The 25,537-nt window shown below is 38.5% G+C and overlaps 1 protein-coding gene across 2 annotated transcripts in view; it reads right to left on the reverse strand.

The window, feature by feature from the left end:
• Positions 1-25,537, reverse strand: part of LOC150083289 (phospholysine phosphohistidine inorganic pyrophosphate phosphatase-like) — a 193,914-nt gene that overhangs the window by 18,445 nt on the left and 149,932 nt on the right. The window contains exon 8 of one of the 2 annotated variants that reach the window (XM_090377151.1): positions 1,003-1,094. In XM_090377151.1, coding sequence (XP_090233277.1) covers positions 1,004-1,094 — 91 coding nt within the window. In that variant the 3' untranslated portion in view covers position 1,003. Of the gene's footprint in view, positions 1-998; positions 1,095-25,537 lie in introns of both variants that reach the window. The other variant, XM_090377150.1, reaches the window with a different exon arrangement.

Below are 25,537 nucleotides of genomic sequence, written 5' to 3' on the forward strand. Positions count from 1 at the left end.
AAGGCTTAAGTTCTGCAAATTGCAGCACCTGGAGAGTAGGCACCTGCGAAGTGATCTGATTGAGGTGTATATATCCTTGAATGGGTTGAGCAAGCTGAATGTTGATGGGATTCTTCCTCTTGCTCAGATTAAGAATTGAGGGGGCACAGATTCAAATTGAATAAAGACAGTTGTAGAATAGATGTGGAGAAATTTGCCTTTAGCCAGCAGGTAGTTGATTGGTGGAAGAGACTTCCATCTTTTGTTGTGGAAGTTGATAGCCTAAATAAATTTAAGGCTGAGCTGGGCAGGCAATTTGGAATGGAGGGGTGAAATGGGAGTTTTTTTTTTTTGCTGATGCTGCGTAAGCTTGTTTTCTTGCATCCTATGTCTCTACTAATGCTAATGTTAGTGATATTTATTCCACCCTGAGAATGCCGCATTGTGGAGGATGGGGTAGCCAATGGGAGAAGAGAGATGCAGGTCATGTGGTATGAGTGAGTGGGTTAATTACGTTACTACAAATGCACAGGTAAATAATTACATATGTCATTTCCTGATTAGATATCGGGAAAAATCAGTGCGTTTCGACAGGTGCGTCTTTTACATAGAAAAGATTTGACTTACTCCGTATATCTCTGCACTTCACATAGAAAAGCGTGTACAGGGGTGGGTGAGTAGGGGTTAAAGCCCCCTAGTTATTATTATTATATTATATAATTTTCCTATTGACCCCCTTCAACCCATTGGCATGTAATGATCCTTCTCTCCCCCTCCCCAACAATATATCGACCCTGTTGGGAATTCCTGATTTAAGAGTTAAACAGGGAATTGCCAAAAGTGACACTACAATAAACAAGACAAACCAGTTTTGAAAAAATTATACAAAACTTAGGAATTTCTTGATACCTTGATATGAAGTATATCAAGGTATTTCAGTATTTTTCTATGATTTCTCTAGCACAAACATGATCATTAATATAATTTTCATGCAATTACTAATATTTAAAACAGTTTACCAACATTAAGAATTTTTTAATATAAAATCAACTGCCTCGGCTAAATCATCTACAACAGCAGTAGGCTTCACTATTGGGTGATTTTCATCAGATATTCTGAAACAGAAATAAATATCATCAATATAAGATGCTTTTTGTAATGTGAGTATTTCAAGTCTGTTAAATAACCTTATACAATATTTCCATTAAACGAAAATGTTAAAAAAAAAAAAAAGCACAGAATCTGGATCCATGAAAAACTATAATCTATAAAAGAATTTTGTACATTAAGAATCAATAATTGCCTCACATAAAATGACTTAATTTTTGCTGCTTTGCTTTTATTTCTTTAATTCTAATAAGAGATTAAACCATGCTGCTCCACTTAAATGATCAAGTTTATTGAAACAAGCTAGAAGGAAAACTTTACAGAAACATTGTTGAGTGCAATGTTGCTTAATAGAATTAGTTATGTCCATATGTCTTTCTTCCAAGAAATTTTATTTATTTTTTTAATTTTGAAGAAATACATCCGTGTACAAACTCTCACTAGTGCTATAACACTGGAGATAATCTACTTTAATGTTCTTTAACCCTTCCAAAGTATATACATAATGTATATGCTTTATATTAAATGTATCAAAGACATGCAAAAATGTCCTAATCTTCTAATGTGCTATATCTTTTATTCACATTTTAAATTAATAATACAGGTCCTTGAGGTTGTCACAGACATTCTCTCAGATATGCCAGACAAGCTGTACTTGCTACCTGAGAGTCTAAAACGCTGATGGAACTGATATTCGGGTGACACTCAAGTCAAGTGGACCCAATTTCGGCGAAGTCCAGATGGTCTGTGAAAGCCAAATCCTCTGCTTGCACCTTCACAATGGTTGGACTATTAGTAATCCTGGGTATAACCTCCATGCACAATTACATGGTTGGTGACCAACCAGGTGTGAACCAACATAAGCAGGGTAGAAGTGTGGCACCCACACCACATGGAGGAATGCTGCCCCTCTATGTTACCGGGCAGTACCAGGTGGTAGATAACTCTCATCAACCGGTGCAATACCACCATTTTGCTTATTGGAGGCTTGAAGTGGTGGAACCCATGTTTAGTCTCTAGAGCTAAGTTCCGGTCAACCCTTTCTCATCTCTTTCATCATACAGTATGATTGATGACTTTTGAGGTTATGATGAACATCGTGGCAAGATCCAATATTCCTTACATTTCGAGGGTACAGCCCTAAAACGGTGTTTTCAGGCTGGCCACTAGTTAGTACACCGGACCGAATCTATTGGTAACTCTCTAGGAGGCTTCCGGATCAGCTAGTGTATAATCTTGCTATCTCTACTCTGCCAGATAGTGATTGGAGGGAGTCCTAGTAGTGTGTATGCGGGGAGCATTGTCAAGGCCACGTTATGTCAAGGATCTCTGTATATTCTTACCATGTGTACGCCATATCCAAAAATATCATTACTTCATACAGCATGTCCTACCCACATTTTCTTACTATTGAATACACCATGAATTGTCAAACTAATAGAGCAAGCTTATTTGTGAAAAGATCTAAACCTCCCAAGCACTTCCTAATTCATTTCACAAATATACGTGGTCCCAATTCTAATCTCAACGATGTCCATTTCCACTTGCAGTCTGCCAAACCCCATGTACTTTTTCTGACAGAATCTCAGTTATCGGTTGATTCAACTACTGCTCATCTCAGATGCCCAAATTATTCGCTGTATGATTCCTTTTGCCTCAAAGGTGGTACTTCTGCATATGTCCGTTCTAATATTCCCTGTTAGAGACTTGGCAATTTGGAATCTCCTCTCTTTGATCTTCTCTGGCTTAAAATCTCTCTACCTCGTTGTGTAAAATTCATCTGTTGCCTCTACTGTTCTCCACTAATCACTTGGAGCTCTTTAACTTCCTCTCTTTGCAACTTTACTTTCTCCAGTCCAACTTTCCTAATAGTGAGGTAATTTCCCTTGGTGATTTTAATGTTCACAATTCCAGCTGGCTTCTGTTTTCTAGTCACCAGGACCCAGCTGGTCAAGATGCTAAGGCTTTTGCAATTACTAATGACCTTGCACAGATTGTTCATTTACCTACAAGAATACTGGACAATCCTAATCATACAGCCAACATGCTTGATCTTTTTCTCACAAACAACCCTTCTAAGTACACGGTCGAGGTGAGAGGTCCTTTAGGCACTTCAGATCACAACTTGGTGACTGTCTCTTCTCCAATGGAGCCTTTATCTCATGGCTATTCCCAACCTTGTGTTATTTGTCATTACAAGAATGCAAAACTGGATGACCTGCGAGACTTCTTTTCTTTGGTCAAATTACTGTTTCAAAACTTCTGATGTCAACGTTTGCTCAGATCGTGTCAGTGAAATTATTCTTGCAGGAATGGAATCCTTTATCAAAAACTCCACTTTAAAATCTCGTCCTTTATCTAAACCTTGGTTTTCCAATAAATGTGCCAAGGCTGTTCAAGAGAAGAATGTTGCATATCGTAATTCGCTTATTTCTAATTCTTCAGTTTCATTTTCTGCCTACACCAAAGCTCGCAACAATTGTAAAGCAGTTATCAATCGGTCCAAACTAGAGTTTGAACAGGCTAAGAGTAGAAAACTTGCTTCTTGCCCTAATGGTAGCCAAACATTCTGGTCTCTTGCCAAAGCTATTGGCCGCAACTTTTGCCCATCTCTGCTCCCACCACTATCCAAACCAGATGGTTCTGTTGTCACTTCAGCCAAGGATAAAGCTGACCTGCTAGCATCCCATTTTTCTTATAACTCATGTATTAATGATCTTGGTAAAACCCCTCCCACCATTCTCAACACACGCCATTCAATGCCTCCTGTGGTCTTCTGCTAAAAGGATGTCAGAAGGATTTTGACGAATCTTGATGCTAAGAAAGCTCGAGGTCCTGATTGTATTTCTCCACTTGTTCTCAAAACCTGTGCTCCTGATTGCTGCCTTTTTTCACTTTCGTATTCGAAATGTGTTTTTCCTTCTGCTTGGAAATTTGTTCATATCCAGCCAGTTCCTAAAAAGGGTGACAAATCCCTCCAATCCAATTATCGTCCCATTGCAAATACCTCTACTCATTCTAAAGTAATGGAGAAATCAATTAACTGCCAGCTCTTAAACTACCTAGAAACCTTCCGTCTGATCAACGATCGCCAGTGTGGATTCCGTCAGTGTCGATCCACTGGTGATATTCTGGCTTATGTTACCCATTTATGGACTAATTCAATGGAAAGGTTCGGCGAAACACAAGTAGTTGCTCTTGACATCTCAAAGGCTTTTGATTGTGTTTGGCATAAAGATCTTCTAAACAAGCTTCCATCTTATGGTTTGCCAACTGTTTTTAGTAATTGGTTATCCAGTTTTCTCTCTGATCACTAACCGAGGGTGATGGTAGATGGCTCTCTGTCTTCTAACTTCTCCACTAATTCCAGTGTGCCCCAAGGTTCAGTTCTTTCCCCCACTCTTTTCCTCTTTTATGTTAATGACCTTCTTCCATTGACTGTAAATCCTATCCATAGTTTTGCCGATGATAGCACATTGCATTCTACTTTCCATTTTGAGAAACCTTGCCCTGCTCAATCAGCTTCAACTTCTTGAAATTCTGCCAAAAATTCCTTAAATGCCGATCGACAGGTAATTCTCCAGTGGGGCAAAGACAACTTAGTTGATTTCAACCCTTCTAAAACTCAGTCTTGTCTTATATCTCGCAAAAAGGATTCTTCTGCTCCTATGCTTATCTTTAGTGACATTCTGATTTCAAGGAAAAATGATATCTCTTTTGGGTATTACCCTGACTCCTAATCTCTCTTGGCACAAGCACATTACAAATATTGCTTCCTCTGCATCTAAAAAACTTGGTTTTCTCTTTCTCTCTTGGTGTTACTTTTCTTCCGAACAGCTGCTCACTCTGTATAAATCGCAGATTCGCCCTGCCATGGAATATTGTTCCCACAAGTGGGGTGGTGCCCCCAAAACTTCTCTCAGGCTTCTTGATTCCATTCAGAAGAGGGCAGTTAGGTTAATTAATGATTCATCTCTAACAGAGTCTCTCCACTCACTGTCTCATAGATGTACTGTTTCTGCTGCATGCCTCTTCTACAGATACTTCCATGGGCACTGTTCTTCTGAATTGGCTTCTATAATTCCCGCTCTCTTTCAAAACAGTCCGAACACGTGCCGCCACCAGCCAACATCCATTTACTGTCCAACTTCAAACTCACAGAACCAACTTTTCATCTTCCTCGTTTATTCATTCAACTGCCATTTTCTGGAACAACCTTCCTTCATACGTATTTCCTGAAAATTACAGTCTACAGAAGTTAAAGTCTAATGTCAACAAATATCTTCTTTCATCTTCTCAACCTCCAACCCAAGCACGGTACTAAGTACTATAGGTTCTAATACCTCTCGTGTTTGGGGTTTAAATAAAAAAAAAAAAAAAAAAAAAAAAAGAAGGTAGTTCTCGACTTTACGAGTTAATTCGTTCCTAGTGTGCGCTCGTCAAGCAGGAATTTATTCCCATAGATATAATGTTAAAAATAGGCGTTACGTTATCAAAAATGAAATTAGTTAGCTAATTAGTTTATGTTTAAACAATGGCTGATTTATCCAAAGAAATGAAAACGTAGTCTGTAAAATCAAGCAAATTATAATAATAGAGAAATTATTTATGACTTACAAATGTTAAAGCATGTTTATTCTTCATCATCATCATCGACTAAATGCACACTCTTTCATCATTCATTATTGGCTTGGCACTCGTTTGTTTGTTGCACAAGGAGTCTCTTCTTCAGAAATGCTTCAAGAGGTGTTTATTTCCAAGATAATCTTCTCTTCTCTTTATAAATTTCAATAGCATGCTTAAGCATAGAGGCGCCTCCGTAGCCAGGTGGGAAGGAGCAGCAGTGCGTAGCACACGCTCCTTGATTAGACCGGGGTTCGAGCCTGTCACCACCAAATATGGAGGATGCGGAAAGGTCAGGGAATGACCACTGCATATCCCGGAGCAATATGGCTTTAGTTGCTAATGCTCCTTAAAAAAAAAAAAAAAAAAAGCTTAAGCATTTTTTAACGGAACACACAAATTGCAACTAACACGATTTGCATGGAGTAATACGTTTACGAAGCTTAAAAAAAGGAATGAAGAGAAGATTCTGAAAAGTTAGTTATATTTTTTTATAAACACATTTCATTATGATATACAGGAATTTTGCTATTAGGCATAAGAAGGTAATTATACCACTGTATACCATTGTATAAGGCAATGGTCAGGCCACATCTTGTGTACTACATACAAGTCTAGAGGCCATATTTTAGGAAGGATGTAGAGCTGTATGGGCTTGGCACACCCAGGGTCCTGGGCTGGATATCATCATTCTTCTCCTTCTTGGTAATTCCCTTCTCTCTCTCTCTCTCTCCAGGGTAATTCTGGGTTTTTTTTTTTGGTTTTTTTTTCAGCTGGTGCAGCATAAGCCTCAGGCTTTCTTGCACCATATGGCTAATAATAATAAGGTAAAAACCCACACAATTGTAGCTATAGGTATTTTCACAAATGCAATAACATCGAGTTTACTACCTGTTTATAATTGCTTGCAGTAACAGAAAAGTCCAAAAAACCGGATAGTGCAAATTGTTTTTATTGTTTTATGGTCATGACTTCCAGAAATGTGCTTTAGAAAAATATCACAAAGCTGTTCATAATTGGTTCTTATAACATATGATAATTAGCAGTAGCATCAGTAGAGGCATATGATGCAATAAAGCAAGCTTATGCAGCATCAGCCAAAAAAAAAAAAAAACAACTGCTCCCATTTCACCCCTCCGTTCGTTCCAAATACCTGACCAGCTCAGCCTTAAATTTATTTAGGCTATCACCTTCCATAATAAAGGATGGAAATCTGTTCCACCAACCAACTGCCTGCTGGCTAAAGGCAAACTTCCGTACATCTGTCTTTCCTCAATTTGAATTTATGCCCTCCCAGGTGATTATTCTGAGCAAGCGGAAGAATCCCATCAGCATTGAGCATGCTCAAACCATTCAAGGCATTATACACCTCAATCAGATCACCTTGCAGGTGCCTTATCTCCAGACACTGTAATTTGCAAAATTTAAGCCTTTCTTCGTAAGAGCAACCATTGTTCCATTCACTAATCTTGTTGCCCTTCTCTGTACTTGTTCCAACAGCTCTACATCCTTCTTAAAATGAGGCCTCCAGATCTGTATACAGTACTCAAGATGTGGCCTGACCATTGCCCTATACAAGGGGATAATCACCTCCTTATCCCTTCTAGAAAAATACCTGTATATCATTGACTAGACACTATGAGCTACTCTAGCAGACTGTCTGCACTGCTGAGAAAACTTCATATCTGCCTGCAGAATTAACCCCCAGGTCCTTTTCATTCTCTACCACTGTCAGTGTAGTACCACAGAGTTGATACGTCACTCTGGGGTTACTTCTTCCCATATGTAGTATTTTACATTTGTCAATGTTAAACTTCATTTGCCACCTCATCCCATCTGCTGAACTTTGCTAGATCCTGTTGCAGCAGCGTACTGTCATTAGTGTCCTTAACACCCCTGCCAAACTTTGTATCGTCTGCAAACTTGGACATTAAGCTTGATATACCATCATCAATATCATTAAAGGAGGTTCGGCAGGTGAAGGCAGATTACGAGAAATCCTTGGCAAAAGATGCTAAGAAAAACAGCAAGGATTTCTTTACTTATATAAACTCTAAAAGGAAGGGGATGAATCTGATTGATCCACTTGATATCGATGAATCGACTGCTGATGATCCTTCCCAGATAGCAAACAAACTGAATGAGTATTTTGCATCTACATTCACACACGAGGAGTTATTAAGGTTTGGAAATGGCAGAAGGTAGCAGGATACTTAATGATTTTGTAATAACTGAGAGCAAAGTAGAGGAGAAATTGTTGAAGTTAAACATAAAAAAAGCACCTGGGGTGGATGGGATCTATCCAGTTATATTAATGGAGGTGGCAAAGCAACTAAGCAAACCCTTGGCCATAATTATGAGAGCATCCTTGGACTCAGGGGAGATTCCCACGGTCTGGAGATGTGCAAATGTATCCCCAATTCACAAAGGGGGATCAAAGGGTGACACGAGTAATTACAGACCAGTTAGTTTAACTTATATTCCGAGTAAAATAATGGAGTCACTGGTTAAAGATGCATCGCAGGATCATCTAGACAAGACTGCAGCAATAATTCAGACATAGCATGGGTTTGTTAAGGGAAAGTCTTGTCTGACAAATTTGATAGGATATTATGATGTGGTTACAAAGGAACTGGATGCAAAAAATAATTTTGATATCATCTATTTGTATTTCAGGAAAGCTTTTGACAATGTTGCACATGAAAGACTATTGAACAAATTGGAGCAGAATGGTATTAAGGGTAAGTTGCTACAATGGATAAAAGGATGGTTAAGTTGGAGAAGACAGAGGGCGGTGATCAATTGGTGCTGCTCTTCATGGACTAATGTTTTAATGGAGTCCCACAGGGTTTGGTGTCGGGTTCACTGTTTTGTATATTTATCAATAATATTGATGAAGGTATATCAGACTTAGTGTCGAAGTTTGCAGATGATACAAAGTTGGCAGGGTTGTTAATGACAGTAATGGCCATGTGCTACTGCAACAGGATCTAGATAATTTGGGCAGATGGACTAATGTTATTAGTGGAGTCCCACAGGGTTTGGTGTTGGGTTCACTGTTTTGTATATTTAGCAATGATATTGATGAAGGTATATCAGGCTTAGTGTCGAAGTTTGCAGATGAAACAAAGGTTGGCAGGGTTGTTAATGGCAGTAATGGCCGTGTGCTACTGCAACAGGATCTAGATAATTTGGGCAGATGGGCTAAGAAGTGGCAACTGAAGTTTCTTCTTCTTCTTTAATGCTGCCGAATGGCGTTTGCGACTTCGTTTTGATATTGTTCTCTGTCTAGCGCTGCGTGTAGAATTTGTGCTGTTGTCATGTGAAGCCAGGTGTTGATGTTATCTAGACATGCCATTTTCGGTCTGCCTGGGCGTTTCTTGCCTTCGATCTTTCCCTCCAGGATGAGTGGTAGTAGGTGATATTTTTGTTGGTTCCTAGCATTGTGACCTAGGTATTTGCATTTCCTGCTGATGATGGTTTTGAGCAGGTCCCGTTACGTGTGCATGTCCTGCAGGACCTGTGCGTTGGTTATCTTGGCTGTCCACGGAATTTTCAACATTCTTCGGTAGAGCCACATTTCGAAGGCCTGGAGCTTTTTTGTAGTGGCTGATGTTAGAGTCCAGGTTTCTACACCGTAGAGCAGTATTGGCCAGATGTAGCATTTCAATGTGCGTAATTTGAGCACGATGTTCAAGCTTCTGTCGGTGAGGAGGGTTCTCCATTTGGTGAATGCCTGCCTGGCTTGTTCAATTCTGCTTTTGATTTCGGCCTTATGGTTCAGCTGGTCATCAATGAGTACTCCGAGATACTTGAAGCGGTGTATTTGCTCTAATTTTTCGTTGTTTAGTTTGATCGAGATTTTGCTTGCAGTCCTGCTGACCTTCATCACCTTTGTTTTCTTTTTGTTGATTCGTAGCCCCCATGCTTGGCTTTCTATGTCCACCTCGTTCAAGATGGTCTGTAAATCTTGTTCTGAATCCGCTATTAGTGCTGTGTCATCGGCATATCTTAAGTTATTGATGTAGTGTCCGTTAACTTTTATGCAACTGAAGTTTAACTTTGACAAATGCAAAGTTATGCATATGGGTAGAAGTAACCCCAGAGAAACGTTGCAGTCCTGCTGACCTTCATCACCTTTGTTTTCTTTTTGTTGATTCGTAGCCCCCATGCTTGGCTTTCTATGTCCACCTCGTTCAAGATGGTCTGTAAATCTTGTTCTGAATCCACTATTAGTGCTGTGTCATCGGCATATCTTAAGTTATTGATGTAGTATCCGTTAACTTTTATGCAACTGAAGTTTAACTTTGACAAATGCAAAGTTATGCATATGGGTAGAAGTAACCCCAGAGAAACGTACCAACTGTGTGGTACTACACTTAAGGTGGTAGAAAATGAAAAACACCTGGGAGTAATTGTGCAGACAGATATGAAGTTTTCTGAGCAATGCAGACAGGCTGCCAGGGCAGGTCATGGGGTTTGTCAATGATATATAGGAATTTTGCTAGCATGGAAAAGGAGGTGATTATCCCTCTGTATAAGGCAATAGTCAGGCCACGCCTTGAGTACTGCATACAGGTCTGGAGGCCTCATTTTAGGAAGGATGTAGATTTACTTGAGCGTGTACAGAGAAGGGCAACAATATTGGTGAGGGGAATGAAGGGATCCTCTTACCAGGAGATGCTTAAGTTCTGCAAATTGCAGTGGCTGGAGACTAGGCAGCTGCACGGTGATCTGATTGAGGTATATATAAGGCCTTGAATGGGTTGAGTATGCTGAATTCTGATGGGATCCTTCCACTTATTCAGATTACAAACCTAAGGGGGCATAAATTCAAATTAAGAAAAGACAGATGTAGAACAGATGTGCGGAAATTTGTCTTTAGCCAGCGGGTGGTTAATTGCTGGAACAAACTTCTATCTGTCGTTGTGGAAGTTGATAGGAGGAACTGGACAGGTATTTGGAGGGAATGGTGTGTTTTTTTGTTTTTTTTCAGGTGATGCTGCATAAGCTCATACACATGCTTTCTTGCATCACACGCCACTACTACTACTATTCATAAATACAGAAAACAACAATAGATCCAACACTGAATCCTGAGGGACTCCACTAATAACATTAGTACACGATGAGCAGTGTCCATTGATTACCACTCTCTGTCTTCTCCCACTCAACCATCCCTTTATCCATAGCAGTAATTTGCCTCCAATGCCACACTGCTCCAATTTGTTCAGCTGTCTTCCATGTGCAACAGTATCAAAAGCCTTTCTAAGATCCAAATATATGATATCAAAGTTATTCCCTGCATCCAGTTCCTTTGTGTCCACATCACTGTATCCAATCAAATTGGTCAGGCAAGACTTTCTCTTAACAAAACCATGCTGTGTCCGAGCTATAACTGAAGTCTTGTCTAGGTGGTCCTGCAATGCTTCTTTAACTAGTGCCTCCATTAATTTCCCTGAAGAAAAGTTAAACTAACAGGTCTGTAATTACCTGTCTCCCCCTTTGATCCTCCTTTGTGAATCCTCCTTTGTGACATTTGCACATCTCCAGTCCATGGGTACCTCCCCTGAGTCCAAATAAGCTCTTATAATTATGGCTAAGGGTTTGCTTACTTCCTTTGCTGCCTCCTTTAATATAACTGGATAGATCCCATCCACCCCAGGTGCCTTTTTTATGTTTATCTTCAACAATTTCTCCTCCATTTTCATCTCAGTTATTACAAAATCATCTAGCTCACTGCCAGAGTTTAACTCACCTCTGGCATTCCCCTCCCCGAATAACTCATGGGTGAATGTAGATGCAAAATACTCATTTAGTTTGTTAGCCACCTGAGTAGGATCTTCAACAGTTGAACCACCAATATCCAGTGGACCAATCTGATTCATCCCTTTTCTTCTAGAGTTTACATAGGTAAAGAACTCTGTTGTTTTTCCTTGCATCCTTTGCTAAGGATTTCTCATAATCAGCCTTTGCCTGCCTAATCTTTGTGACTTGGTTACAGACCAGCTTATATCTATCATAGGCTTCCATGGCACCCATTAATTTATATGTATTCCATGCATTTTTCTTCTCTGCCATATGTCTCATTAGTTCATCTGACATCCATTTAGCCTAAACCTTGAACAATATTTCTTAGTTGGTATGTAAAGCCTATTAGCTTCCAAGATAAATTCTTTGAATGCCTCCCATTTTGAATTTGCTGTTGGTAACAGCATCAATTGGTCCCACCGTACAGAATTTAAATACTGTCTCAGACCACTGTAGTTGCCTTTACGAAAGCAAAAACCCTTCCGTTTCCCCCGATGGTAGTTACCTCTTTGAGTAAATCCCACGAAGTGGGATTTACTCAAAGTGGTACCCACCTAGTGGTTCCTTTATCTGCAGATTCTTAATGCATGAAGAATCACTACTGATAATCAGATCAAGAGTATTATTCCCTCTAGTTGCCTCCCGAACACGTAGATGTAGAAAACAATTATCCAATAAATCCACAAAAGCCTTGCTAGTGTGTGAATGACCAACCCAAAAATTCCAGTCAATATCTGAGAAATTAAAATCCCCCATCATAAGACTCTCGATATACTCACCCACTCTATTTCCCTGTACAGTTTCTTTTATACACATCAGAGTCATTAGGCCTATAACACACACCTACTCCCATTTTCCCTTTCTCAGTGTTTATGTCACACCAAACAGACTCAACATTGCATTGTCCACCCATGTCAACTGGATGCATTTCCTTAGATTTTGTGTTTCTTAACTAACAGCATAACCCCTCCTCTTCTCCTACCCTGTCTATCCATTCTGTGTACATTGTACTCCCCAAATTGCAGTTCTGTATTCTTTATATCTATGTGACACTATGTCTCTGATATCCCAACAATAATGATGAAAGTGTAGTGTGTTTAATGATTTGAATTGATAACTAATACATTTACACTATAAAAACGACCTTTTAGGGAGTTATATAATGAAAATTTGAACTTCCGAGGTCGTGGAATGAATTACCAAAAAACAATGTGTTATTGGATTCACATTACAATATTTTCGCGATACGATGGGAACAGATTAATATCGTAAAGCGGGGTACACTGTATTGTATAGCTATGTGCTTGGTTTTAAATGTGGTATTTATGAATGTTTAAGATTCATTTTTTGCAATTAATGTTCATATTTTCTATTTTAGCATTGGCATTAGTAGAGGCATTTGATGCAAGAAAGCAAGCTTATGCAGCATCAGTCAAAAAAAAATAATAATAAATAAAAATAATAAATAAATAAATAAAAATAACCACTTCCACTTCACCCCTCTGTTCGTTCAAAATACCTGTCCAGCTGAGCCTTCAACTTATTTAGGCTATCAACTTCCACGACAAGGGATGGAAGTCTGTTCCACCAACCAACCACCCGCTGGCTAAAGGCAAATTTCCTCACGTCTATCCTACATCTGTCTTTCCTCAATTTGAATTTATGCCCTCTCAGGTGATTATTCTGAGCAAGAGGAAGAATCCCATCAGCATTGAGCATGTTCAAACCATTCAAGGCTTTGTACACCTCTATCAGATCACCTCGCTGGTGCCTAGTCTCCAGACACTGTAATTTGCAAAACTTAAGCCTTTCTTCGTAAGAGCACCCCTTTGTTCCATTCACTAATCTTGTTGCCCTTCTCTGTACTCGTTCCAGCATCTATACATCCTTCTTGAAATGAGGCCTCCAGACCTGTATACAGTACTCTAGGTGTGGCCTGACTATTGCCTTATACAAGGGAATAATCACCTCCTTATCCCTGCTAGAAAATTTCCTGTATATCATTGCCAATACACCATGAGCTACTCTTGCAGCCCGTCTGCACTGCTCAGAAAACTTCATATCTGCCTGCACAACCACCCCCAGGTCTCTTTTATTCTCTACCACTGACAGTGTAGTACCACAGAGTTGATACGTTGTTCTGGGGTTGCTGTTTCCCATATGTAGTACTTTACATTTGTCAATGTTAAACTTCATTTGCCACCTCTCAGCCCATCTGCTCAACCTTTCCAGATCCCATTGCAGTAGCATAATGTCAGTAGTGTCCTTGACAACCCTGCCAACCTTCGTATCGTCTGCAAACTTGGACATTAAGCTTGATATACCATCATTAATATCATTTATAAATACAAAAAACAATAATGGACCCAATACTGAACCCTTAGGGACTAATAACACTAGTCCACGATGAGCAGTGTCCATTGATTACCACTCTCTGTCTTCTTCCCCTCAACCACCCCTTTATCCATAGCAGCAATTTGCCTCCAATGCCACACTGCTCCAATTTGAGCAGCAGTCTTCCATGTGCAACAGTATCAAAAGCCTTTCTAAGATCCAAGTATATAATATCAAAGTTATTCCCTGCATCCAGTTCTTTTGTGACTGCATCATAGTATCCAATCAAATTGGTCAGGCAAGACTTCCCCTTAACAAAACCATGCTGTGTTCGAGCTATAACTGAAGTCTTGTCTAGATGATCCTGCAGTGCTTCTTTAACTAGTGGCTCCATTAATTTTCCAGCAACAGAAGTTAAACTAACAGGTCTATAATTACTTGTGTCAGCCTTTGATCCTCCTTTGTGAATTGGGGTCACATTTGCACATCTCCAGTCCATGGGTACTTCCCCTGAGTCCAAGGAAGCTCTCATAATTATGGTTACGTGTTTGCTTACTTCCTTTGCTGCCTCCTTTAATATAACTGGATAGATCCCGTCCACCCCAGGTGCCTTTCTTGTGTTTATCTTCAACAATTTCTCCTCCACTTTACTCTCAGTTATTACAAGATTCTCTAGCTTACTGCCAGAGTTTAATACACCTCTGGCATTCCCCTCGCTGAATAACTCCTCATGTGTGAATGTCGATGCAAAATATTCATTTAGTTTGTTAGCTACCTGAGCAGGATCATCATCAGTTGACCCATCGATATCAAGTGGACCAATCTGATTCATCCCCTTCCTTCTAGAGTTTACATAAGTAAAGAACTCTTTGCTGTTTTTCTTTGCATCCCTTGCCAAAGATTTCTCGAAATCTGCCTTCGCCTGCCTAACCTCCTTTGTAACTTGGTTACAGATCAACTTGTATCTATCATAGGCGTCTGTGTCAATAATTAATTTGTATGTATCTCATGCATTTTTCTTCTCTACCATATGTCTCATTAGTTCATCTGACATCCATTTAGGCCTAATCTTTGAACAATATTTCTTAGTTGGTATATAAAGCCTAGTAGCTTCCAAGATAAGTTCTTTGAATGCTTCCCATTTTGAATTTGCTGTTGGTAACATCATCAGTTGGTCCCACAGTACAGAATTTAAATACTGTCTCAGTCCATCGTAGTCGCCTTTACGAAAGCAATAACCCTTCCCTTTACCCCTAATGGTAGTTACCTCTTTGAGTAAATCCCACTTCAGCACACTGTGATCACTGCCACTTAGTGGTTCAATTACATGCAGATTCTTAATGCATGAAGAATCACTACTGATAATCAAATCAAGAGTATTACTCCCTCTAGTTGCCTCCCGAACATGCTGATGTAGAAAACAATCATCCAATAAATCCACAAAAGCCTTGCTAGTGTGTGAGTGACTAGCATCCAAATTCCAGTCAATATTTGGGAAATTAAAATCCCCCTTTATAAGACTCTCTGATTTACTGGCCCACTCTATTTCCCTGTACAGTTTCTTATTATAATCATCAGAGTCATTAGGCCTATAGCACACTCCTACTCTCAATTTTGATCTCCCAATACTTATGTCACACTAAACTGACTCGACACTGCACTGTCCAGCGATGTCGACTGGCTTCACTTCCTTGGATTTTATGTATTTCTTAACTAATAGCATAACCCCTCCTCCCTTCTTATCCTGTGTATCCTTTCTGTAGACATTGTATTCCCCAAATTCCAGTTCTGCATTCCTTATATCTGTGTGACACCACGTCTCTGAAATCCCCACAATATCTGCCTTTGATGTTTTGAGCAATACCTCAAATTCATCAAATTTATTTACTAAACTCCTAGCATTGGTGTACACGCAAGTATATATGCACCTGTTCTTTTTCTTAGCTACTCTAACACAACCCATGTGTTTACTTGTAGCCCAATGATTCCCAGCAGTGTCTGAAATATCCTGCATCTTATTTTCCAGGTTGCAGTTCATCAAAATATCACCTTTTGTGCCCTTAAAACATGATATCCGCTCTACAACGTCATCAACCTTTGCCCCTGGCAGACATGCCCTGGTCCTGTTCCACCTATCCTTTTTACAAAGCATGTTTCCCGTTTCCCTGACAATAGAGTCACCAACAACTACTATTTTGTTGCTACTTGATACTCGAAAAAAAAAAAAAAAAAACTCGTAAACATGGAACTTGTAAAGCAGGAACTGCCTGTATACAGTTTATCATCACAGATGGCAACAATAAAATAACTTAGAGAAGGAGTAGTACATCTGTGATTTTGGGTTTATAAAATTGGTAAAAATTCTCTGAAATGCAGATACAAAAGTTGATGAACCTAAGTCAATCAATACATAAACAGATGTAGAGAATAATTATTGCAAAAAAAAAAAAAAAAAAATCAACAAAAAGGAGTTTATTTATTTTATTTTTATTATTTTACTTTTTTCTGATTTGATTTTGACAATTTCCCTTTAATATATTAGGAAATCAAGTCAAAATAGCAAGACAATGAAATATGAATTTTCTGTTAGAAAAGGAATATATATAGTTTTAATTTTATTTATTATTTTTTTCCCCAAAGTTTTCACATAAAGAAACTCACTCCACTGAGCCAGCCACTTGTAAAAACTGACGTCCATGAGTTTTTTTTTACTATTCTTTGCATTTTGTTACAACTTAACGCAACGATCTGTAATTTTGTTACTCTGGTGTCAGTATTTTTTTTTTTATTGAAAACTTGTTTCTGGATCATTTACAGATTATAGAAAGATGTAATATGAATTTCAAAAGGTTATTTTTTGAGTCCTCACTTTTTTTCCCCTTTTGCACACAGTAAATGATGAATGCGCAGCTCTGAACAGAGAAGTGTGCATTGATTTGCTTTATGTGTGCAAAGCAATGCAATGCCAACTTTGTAGTGATTCTGTAATAAGTGATTTTATAAATGAATTTCCTCTTTATGCTCAGGGTGGCCACACGGTCAGAGGAGTTCACAAGATAGGGAGAATAGAAGAAATGGCACCATATTTAACGGGCATGGGCACTGGCAGAATATTTTGAATATAAATCGAATACATGCAATATTTAAATTGTCAAATTTGACTGATTTACGTATATAGTTGAGCCAGTGTTTCGTGATTGGTGGGAGAAAGGACTTTATTTTGAAAGAAGAATTTGTATTGTTTTAACATTTCAATAAATTAATTAAAATATTAAAAATTGTGTATTACTTTGAAATCCAAAGGTGGTGCACTTACACCACACTGCCGGCACCTGTGGTCATAGGCTTTTTTTTTTTTTTTTTTTTTTTTTGTAGTTGTTGGCGCATAGGCTTCTGTGGCCATAATGCACCTCCCAAGGTTTTTGCAGTACTCTGATCCAAGCCTGAGGCGGGAATCGAACCCGCAACCTTTGGGTTGCCAGGCAGACACCTGACCCACCCGGCTAGCCCGGTCAGCCAGTCATAAGCTTGAACCCGGGCCACTCAAGTTATGTGTACTTATGCACCTCATGCTTGATCACTCGACTTTACAGCCTTCAGGTAAGCATATTTATAATTCCAGTTTTCATGTTTACATTCACAAATTACGAATGGTCCATGACGTCTCAAACAATTTGAGAGAACTGTTTGTAATTTTATTACTCTGATGTCAGCAATTTTTTTTTATTTTTAATTGAAAATTCATTGCTGAATCATTTACAGATCAGAGAAAAATATTATAATAGGAATTTCCACCATCCCTCAGAACTCTTCAACTTCCATTCTTTGAAATTCGATGGTCTAATTTTTCCTAACACGGATGGTCGCTTTAAGTTGGTTCACTTTTTGAATTACTGGAGTAGATTGCCCAGAACAAAGATGCAGTAACTTAATCACTTCTGCATGCAAACCACTGTTCTGAATAGGTTTAACAGAGTGGTGACGAAAACTTTATCTTTTTCGTTTGTGACGATTCAATTACTTGAGTAGGTAACTTTTTTTTTTCATTTATGAATTTTCATATTAAACTAGTGTGTAATTTTGCCATTTTTTGAAAATGAGCAAAAAATATAGTCAACACTTTCATGTTGACTATATATTAATCAATGGCACAAATACAGGGTTATTCAAAATGAAGTCCGGGGTTTCAAACAATTCCTGTACTGAAACACCGGACTTCATTTTGAATAACCCTGTATGTTAAATCTAAGAACTGGCTCTGCAAATTAGATGATGATTATTTAAAATGTTTTTGTAAATGCACGCTGACAGCCGAATTAAGTGATATTGAAAGGCATCGTAATACAAACGAACCACAAGAAAGCCGAAGAGACCTTTAGTTTTCAGCATCAGAGTATTCCCATCAAGAAAGTTGCCGATACAGAATGTGCAATTGCAAAAAGCAGCACAGTATTTTTCATAGCTGCGCAGGGGAGAATGGAGGTTTTGTGGGCCTTCTTTAAGAAAAAGATTAAAAAATATACAAAGAAATTTTGCAAAGCTGATGGTCACTCAGACCATGAGTGCCGGCAGCATAGTGCAAGGTGGTGCAAAGTGCACCGTCTTGCACCATAGACATTCAAAGTCCAAAGGTGGTGCAAGTGTACCACCTTTGGATATTGAAGTAATTTATTGAAACATTAGAACAATACAAGTCCTTTTTCCCACCAATCACAAAACATTGGCTCAGCTGTACATGTAAATCAGTCAAACTTAACTTAATTAAAATAATGAATTTTTTTTTCTAAAATTTGGTGAACAAAAATTTATTCCCACATGCACCACCTTGCAAAATATCCTGCCAGTGCCACTGACTCCAATGCTACCCAACACGAGAGTGTGACGGAGGAGAAGTCGGAATAGAGAGAGACAGCAGTGGTTAAAATATCTTACTTTTTCAAATCTTACAAAAACATATGACAATGAGAACATATTGATAGGGTCCCTACCAGGGCCTTGAATGGGCCCATGCAAGTAAGGGGCACCCTTAAACTGAAGCTTAAGCTTCACTGTAAATCTGCCTCTGCACGTACTTTTATTATTCTTTACTTTTATAATTTTATTATATTATTATTATTATTATTATCATCCATATGATGCAAGGAAGCCTGAGGCTTATTCTGCACCAGGAAAAAAATAAAAAGTTCCCGAGTAACCCTGAGAGAGAGAGAGAGAGAGAGAGAGAGAGAGAGAGAGAGAGAGAGAGAGAGAGAGTCAAAAGTAGAAGGGAATCACCAAGAAAGAGAAGAATGATGATATCCAGCTCAGGACCCTGGGTGTGCCAAGCCCATACTCACCAGATGTGAGCGCACATGTATTTCATAAACTTGTTTGTTACGTGTGTTCTATTGCCAAATTTTTGGAAATAATATATTATCGTCATTTTTTGTGATTCATATTATTATTCACATGCTTTTATAATATTCAAATAAAGATAATAATCAATAAAACGTGTGTGTAAGTGTTCCTGGGTCTACTAAAAAAAAAATACAAGCACCTGGCCACCATGCCCCCCCCCCTTACGATGATACCTGGATATGCCACTGCTTGACATTGTTACAATATGAACTGAATATATTATTACAATCATGCCGAATATAATAGGCACATATCCACTTTCCAATCTCCCTATGAATAGGATCAGTTTGGATTTTTTTACACAAAATAAATTACAGTAAGTCCCCAACATACGTAAGAAATACGTTTCAGGACTTCTTACATAAGTTGAGTTTTACGTAACTCGGGAATGACTAATAAAATATTGCTACTATATCCCTGATATGCCAAAATTACAAAAATCACAGCAGTATGAAGAAAAATAGTTATATATTTTTCAATTAATTAGTTATATATTTTTAATTAGTTCAATTAAAAACTATCTGGGGACAGCGGTGAAGTATCTCGAGTGGCACATAAGAAAACATAAAAGGGAGAAAAAATGCATGTTATTGTACTGTAAAAACATATGTATTTTGTAGCTGTAGTTATTATAGTTGACTTCATTGGTGCTGATCCCTTCACCGCTTCTCGTATTCTGTCTTTGTCCTTTATTATTGTGTTCACTGTTGACACTGACAAATCTAAATTCTGTGCGATACTTGTTAATGTTTGACCATTTTCATTCATCCTTATTATTTTAATTTTCTGATCCAAATCGATCGCTTTCCTTCTCTTGGTAGATCTATACTAGTACCACTGTCTCTTATTCTCTTAGTGGTGCCTCCATAGCCAGATGGGCAGGAGCAGCAGTGCGTAGCACACGCTTCTTGATTAGACCAGGGTTTGAGCCCATGACCACCGCATATCCCTGGAGCAATACAGCCTTAGTTGCTAATGCTCCTAAAAACAAAAAAAACCAAAACAACATATTCTCTTAGTCTGCACCATGATAACGGTCAAAATGAAATTTTCTGTAAAGAACTTCACAGGGTTAAGGTGGAAACACATGATTATCACCCCATGCAAGCTCACATTTTACTGAAGCACATTTCTGGAGGTCTACCATAAAACAATAAAAACGATTTGCAGTTTCCGGTTTATTGGGCTTTTCTGTTAGTGCAATTCATTATATAAACCTGTAGTAAACTTGATCTTATTGCATTTGCAATAATACCAATAGGTGGAATTCTGTGGGTTTTTATGTTATTATGGAGAAATGTGTCCCCCTTCACTGAAATTTTCAGTCATATAAAACAGTTTCCCAACCTTTTTCGAGTCGCGATCCCTTTTATAATAGCCAAGTAACCTGTGACCCCTGCCACAGTCTCTACGTGATATGCTGATTTGTCATCACCACCAACTGCTTTTCACCAAATTGTTATACATGGCGAAATTTCATGTTGTTTTGTACACCACACTGTTATATGATGAATTGTCTTACACCCAATTGATAATAATCTCTGAAGCCATGTGGTCTTAGTTGTCCCCTTAGTGTTTAACACACCATCACCTTTGAGTGGTGATGTTTGTCTGTTCATATCTTTAAATATTGCAGAAAAGTTGACACCAGAGAGATTCATAATTATCTTCTATCCTTCTTCCAAGCGCCTCCGTAGCCAGGTGGGAAGGAGCAGCAGTGCGTAGCACATGCTTCTTGATTAGACCGGGGTTCGAGCCCGTCACCACCAAATACGGAGTATGCGGAAAGGTCAAGGAATGACCACCGCATATCCCGGAGCAATATGGCCTTAGTTGCTAATGCTCCTAAAAACCAAATAACAACAACAACAACCTTCTTCCAAGAAATCCATGCAAAATTGCTTAAAATGGTCACCAAGCTTCTAATTCAGTATCCTTGTTTCAAATACATCATCTTTGAGGCCCAATGAAAATTCCTTCTTTCAGTTTTGCATCTGTTAAATTGGGAAACATTTCTCGTAGGTGACAGAATTCACTACTTCTTTATGCAAAGCTGTAACAAAATTCTTCATTAATCCAAACTTAATATGCAAAGGCGGAAAAACAACAATTTTTGGATCAACCAGTAGAACATATTTTATATTACCTCTCCCTGGTGAGAATTCCTCTCTCTTTTCCTACTATTCACAATATGTTTTTCTGTTGTACGACTATCTCACAAACATAGAAAAACAAAAGTGTTCTATGAAAATTGTTCTCCCTGTAGACTAGTGAGTAATCCAGTTACCTTAAGATCACCACAAACATTCCAGGCAAAGTCACAGTACACTGCTCGACAAAATTAACAGAACAAAATGTTTTTTGTGAATATTTAATTGTGAACAGTGTCGCCAAAGGCAAATATTTGATATAATAGGTATCCTGACATGCAAATTTTGAGGAAATCAATCCATCATCTTACAGAGCTGCACATCATACAAATTATTCGTGCCTACAAAAACACGTTGCAACCACATCACTTCATTCCTGTTTTTTTGGCTTGCTCAGTGGGATAGCCATATCTCCAGTACTGGGAATGGCAAGTTATCGTTGTTTAGACGATAACTTGCCATTTTGAGATGGGAGGCCACTGGATGATTTGAAGAAAGGCAGTTGCAAGTGGCATGTTGGCTTAATGTGTCATGCAGTTTTGTCTCGGCACTATGGAAGCAGTTTCAGGACACTGGAACCATTACAAGAGCTGGCCAAGGTCGCCTGAGGGCTATGTCAGCCAAAGCAGACTGCTATCTGGCTGTAACAGCAAGATGGAACCCTATAATGTCCTGTCGTCAACTGTCTCTTGAAGTTGCTGTGGCCACACACGAAAACATTTCCAACCGGACTGTGTTAAGACAGCTCAATTCAAGTGGACTCTATGCAAGGAAGCCATGGATTTGTATCCCATTAACCGCAAACCACCACAGAGCTTGTTGAAACTATTGCCATGAACATATGACTTGATGCCCTAACAAATGGGGTACAGTTCTGTTTTCTGGTTAGGCCAGTTTTAGCTTACAAACAGATTCTAGATGTTATTTCAGATGCTCGTAGGCTAAAATGGGTCTCACCAGAGAACAAGGAATGCGGTACCATCCTTCCAGCATCAGAGAAAAGGACACTTACAGTAGATGCGGTTTATGATGTGAAACCATTTATGGCAGCACCAGAGTAAAATAGATTGGTAACAAAATTTTCTTACGATAACAGAAATGACACAATTGATTGTTAACGAAATTTTTTTTTACAGAAATGACACTATTGACATCATTTCCTATTAGGTGGCTGTTAAATTTTAAATGACGTCACTTCCTAAATGGCACTAACGATGCTAACTCAGTCACTAAGGTTGATTCAGTAGAGTAAGTTCATACTAAGATACGGTAATGATGTCACTTCCGAAATGATGCCAACTCTGTCACTAATGTTGATTCAGTAGAGTAAGCAGCAGGTACTAATATTATGCAATAAAAGCAGAATATTATGCAAAAAAGCAGGTAGTGATATTATGCAAGAATAAAATGCAGACTTTAATAAAATCTGCTTCTCAAGATTTTGATCAACATCAACCATCTAGGTAGCATAAGTTTCACTCAAACTGTTCAAAAATTTAAGCGTTTTACTATAGTGCTGCCGGGGATGTTTTCACATAAAATAAAACATCTTTCATGCATACAGGGTGCACACGCTGTTTTTTTTTGTGTGGGGCAGAATAATGATCAATGGCCATACCCCTCTTCATGTTTTTGATATGGGGTACCATAACTGTACCAAGAACAGATCCTCGAACCCCATGTGCGACTTTTTAGGAGTGCAGTTGGCCATGAGTTTCTTTTCATGCATGACAAAGCCACTGCACATAGAGCTCAAGTGGTGGAAGAATATCTTGAAACTGAAGATATCCAATGACTACCATGGCCAGCACGATCAGCAGACTTAAATCTGATTGAACATGTGTGGGACTCCCTTGGGCATCGCATCACACACCAACAGCCAACTCCTCGGTCACTTGGTGAGCTAAGGTCTGTGCTGGTAGAAGAATGAGATTTGTTGCCATAGAATGTTACAGACACCCTTACATTGAGCATGGTTCGCCACTGTCAGGCTTCTTTAGCCATTGGAGGGGATCATACGCCGTACTTAGGGCTTACAAAACCGAGATCCCGGTAATTTTTTTCTGGTATTCAAATACCGGTATTGATACAAAAATACTGGTTTATTGGTACTAATTTAAAAAATAATTGTTTATGATTTAATCATATAAAGGTGATTTTATAACCACCAACCAAAAATGATAAATATTTACAAACATATACTGCAGCAGAATTTGGCAAATAAATTGTCATGCAATTAGATTCCAAAGCTCATTGGAACAGTTTATTGTCCATGCTTAAAAGCTTTTTGAGTTGAGATATAGTGTGCAGAAAGCTTTAATTGATTTAGATTCAAGCATTTATTTTTGTGAGAATGAATTTAATTTATTATCTGTGGCTATATCTACATTAATTCCTATAACATTAGCGGTAGATGTGCTATGCTGCAAAGAAGCAAATCTTTTAACTGCAGATGCTAACATAAAATTTATGATGAAACTCTTGGCAATCAAAATTCTGAAACAGCTACAGAATTGGATACATTTCAGCATTGAAACTCTGTGTTTCACAGAGGCGTACACATTTATCACAGGTTCTTCAGTATTTGCAAAGTGGGACATAATATGATTGGAAATCATTTAGTATTAGTAATGGCCATATATGGTGCAAGAAAGCCTAAGGCTTATGCTGCTCCAGCAAAAAAAAATAATAATAATAATAAAATTAAATTAAATAAATAATTAATAAAAAAAGAAAGAAAATCAAACAGACAACCTATGAATTTCCCTCCTCCCTCAACTATCCAGCTGACCTTTCAATTTCCTTAAACTGTCAGCCTCAACCAACCGATGTAGGTAACTTATTCCAGTAATTTATAACTCGCTGGTTAAAATAAAACTTCCTGCAACAAAACTTCTGAACTTCTCCCCCCCCCGTAACTTTATGTATGGCCCTGAGTTCTAGAATCATTTATAACTGAAAATTTGTGCTCATTCACTTTACTTTTTCCAGTCAGAGACTTAATACCTCAATCAAGTCTCCTCTAAGGTACCTAGTTTCCAAGCTGTGAAACTCACATATTCGAAGTCTTTCCTTATATGGTCATACTTTTTCCGATCTCATCAGGCAAGTTACCAATCCTTTGGTCCCTTTCAAGAAGCTTGATGTTTCTTTTTTTAGGTGCAGTCTCCATACTTGAACAAAGTATTCCAAGTGTGGTGTAACAATAACCTTATATAATGGGATTATGACATCCTTTCTTTACTAGCAAATGTTTAATAAATCATTGATAAGACACCATGGACCTTCCTCGCAACGTCCACAATGCTTGGACTACATGTCTGATCGTATCGTAACTCCCAAGTCCCTTTCTTCCACTATTCACTTTAGTTCAATTCTATCAAATATAAAAGTTATTTTGGGGTTGCTCTTCCCCAGGCGTAAGACCTTGCATTTTGCTGAATTAAATCATAGCTGCCACTTTTCTGACCATCCCTGAAGTCTATCTAGGCCACTTTGAAGAAGCTCTCTTGGCGGTGGTCATTAACTATTCTACCGATCTTTACATCACCCGCACATTTAGCATCACGCCCACTATCCCTTCATCGATGTCATTTAAGAAAATCAAAAACAACACTAGTCCCAATACTGACGAATAACCATTTATCTCAATCCTTTGCCTGATGCCATCTTGCTATCCATATAAAGCTTATTCCAGCTTATAAAGTAACCAGTCATGTGGGACTGAGTCAAATGCTTTGCTGAAATCTAAATACACAATGTCGAAATTATTCCCTAACTCCAGCTCACGAGTGATCATGTCAAAATAGCTAACCAGATTTGTAAAACATGATTTTCCCTTTACAAAACCATGTTGTGTGTCCTTCAGAAATCCATTTCATCTAAATGATCCTGAATTCCACCTTTGATCATTGCCTCCATGATTTTCCTCACTACTGAAGTTCAACTGGCTGGTCGGTAATTTCCCACTTCACTTTTAGAACCGCCTTTATGTATTGGCAGTTTTCCAATCCAACGGAATCTCTCCGAGCCCAGTGATGCTCTCATTATTAGCCTTAATGGTTCAATACCCACTTGCCACCTCCCTTAAGATTATAGGGTATATGTCATCAACCTCAGGAGCCTTACTCACCTGT

Source organism: Mastigoproctus giganteus, chromosome 7 (assembly GCF_048544385.1).
Source record: "Mastigoproctus giganteus isolate SK-2022 chromosome 7, ASM4854438v1, whole genome shotgun sequence".
In the NCBI taxonomy this organism is placed as follows: domain Eukaryota; kingdom Metazoa; phylum Arthropoda; class Arachnida; order Uropygi; family Thelyphonidae; genus Mastigoproctus; species Mastigoproctus giganteus.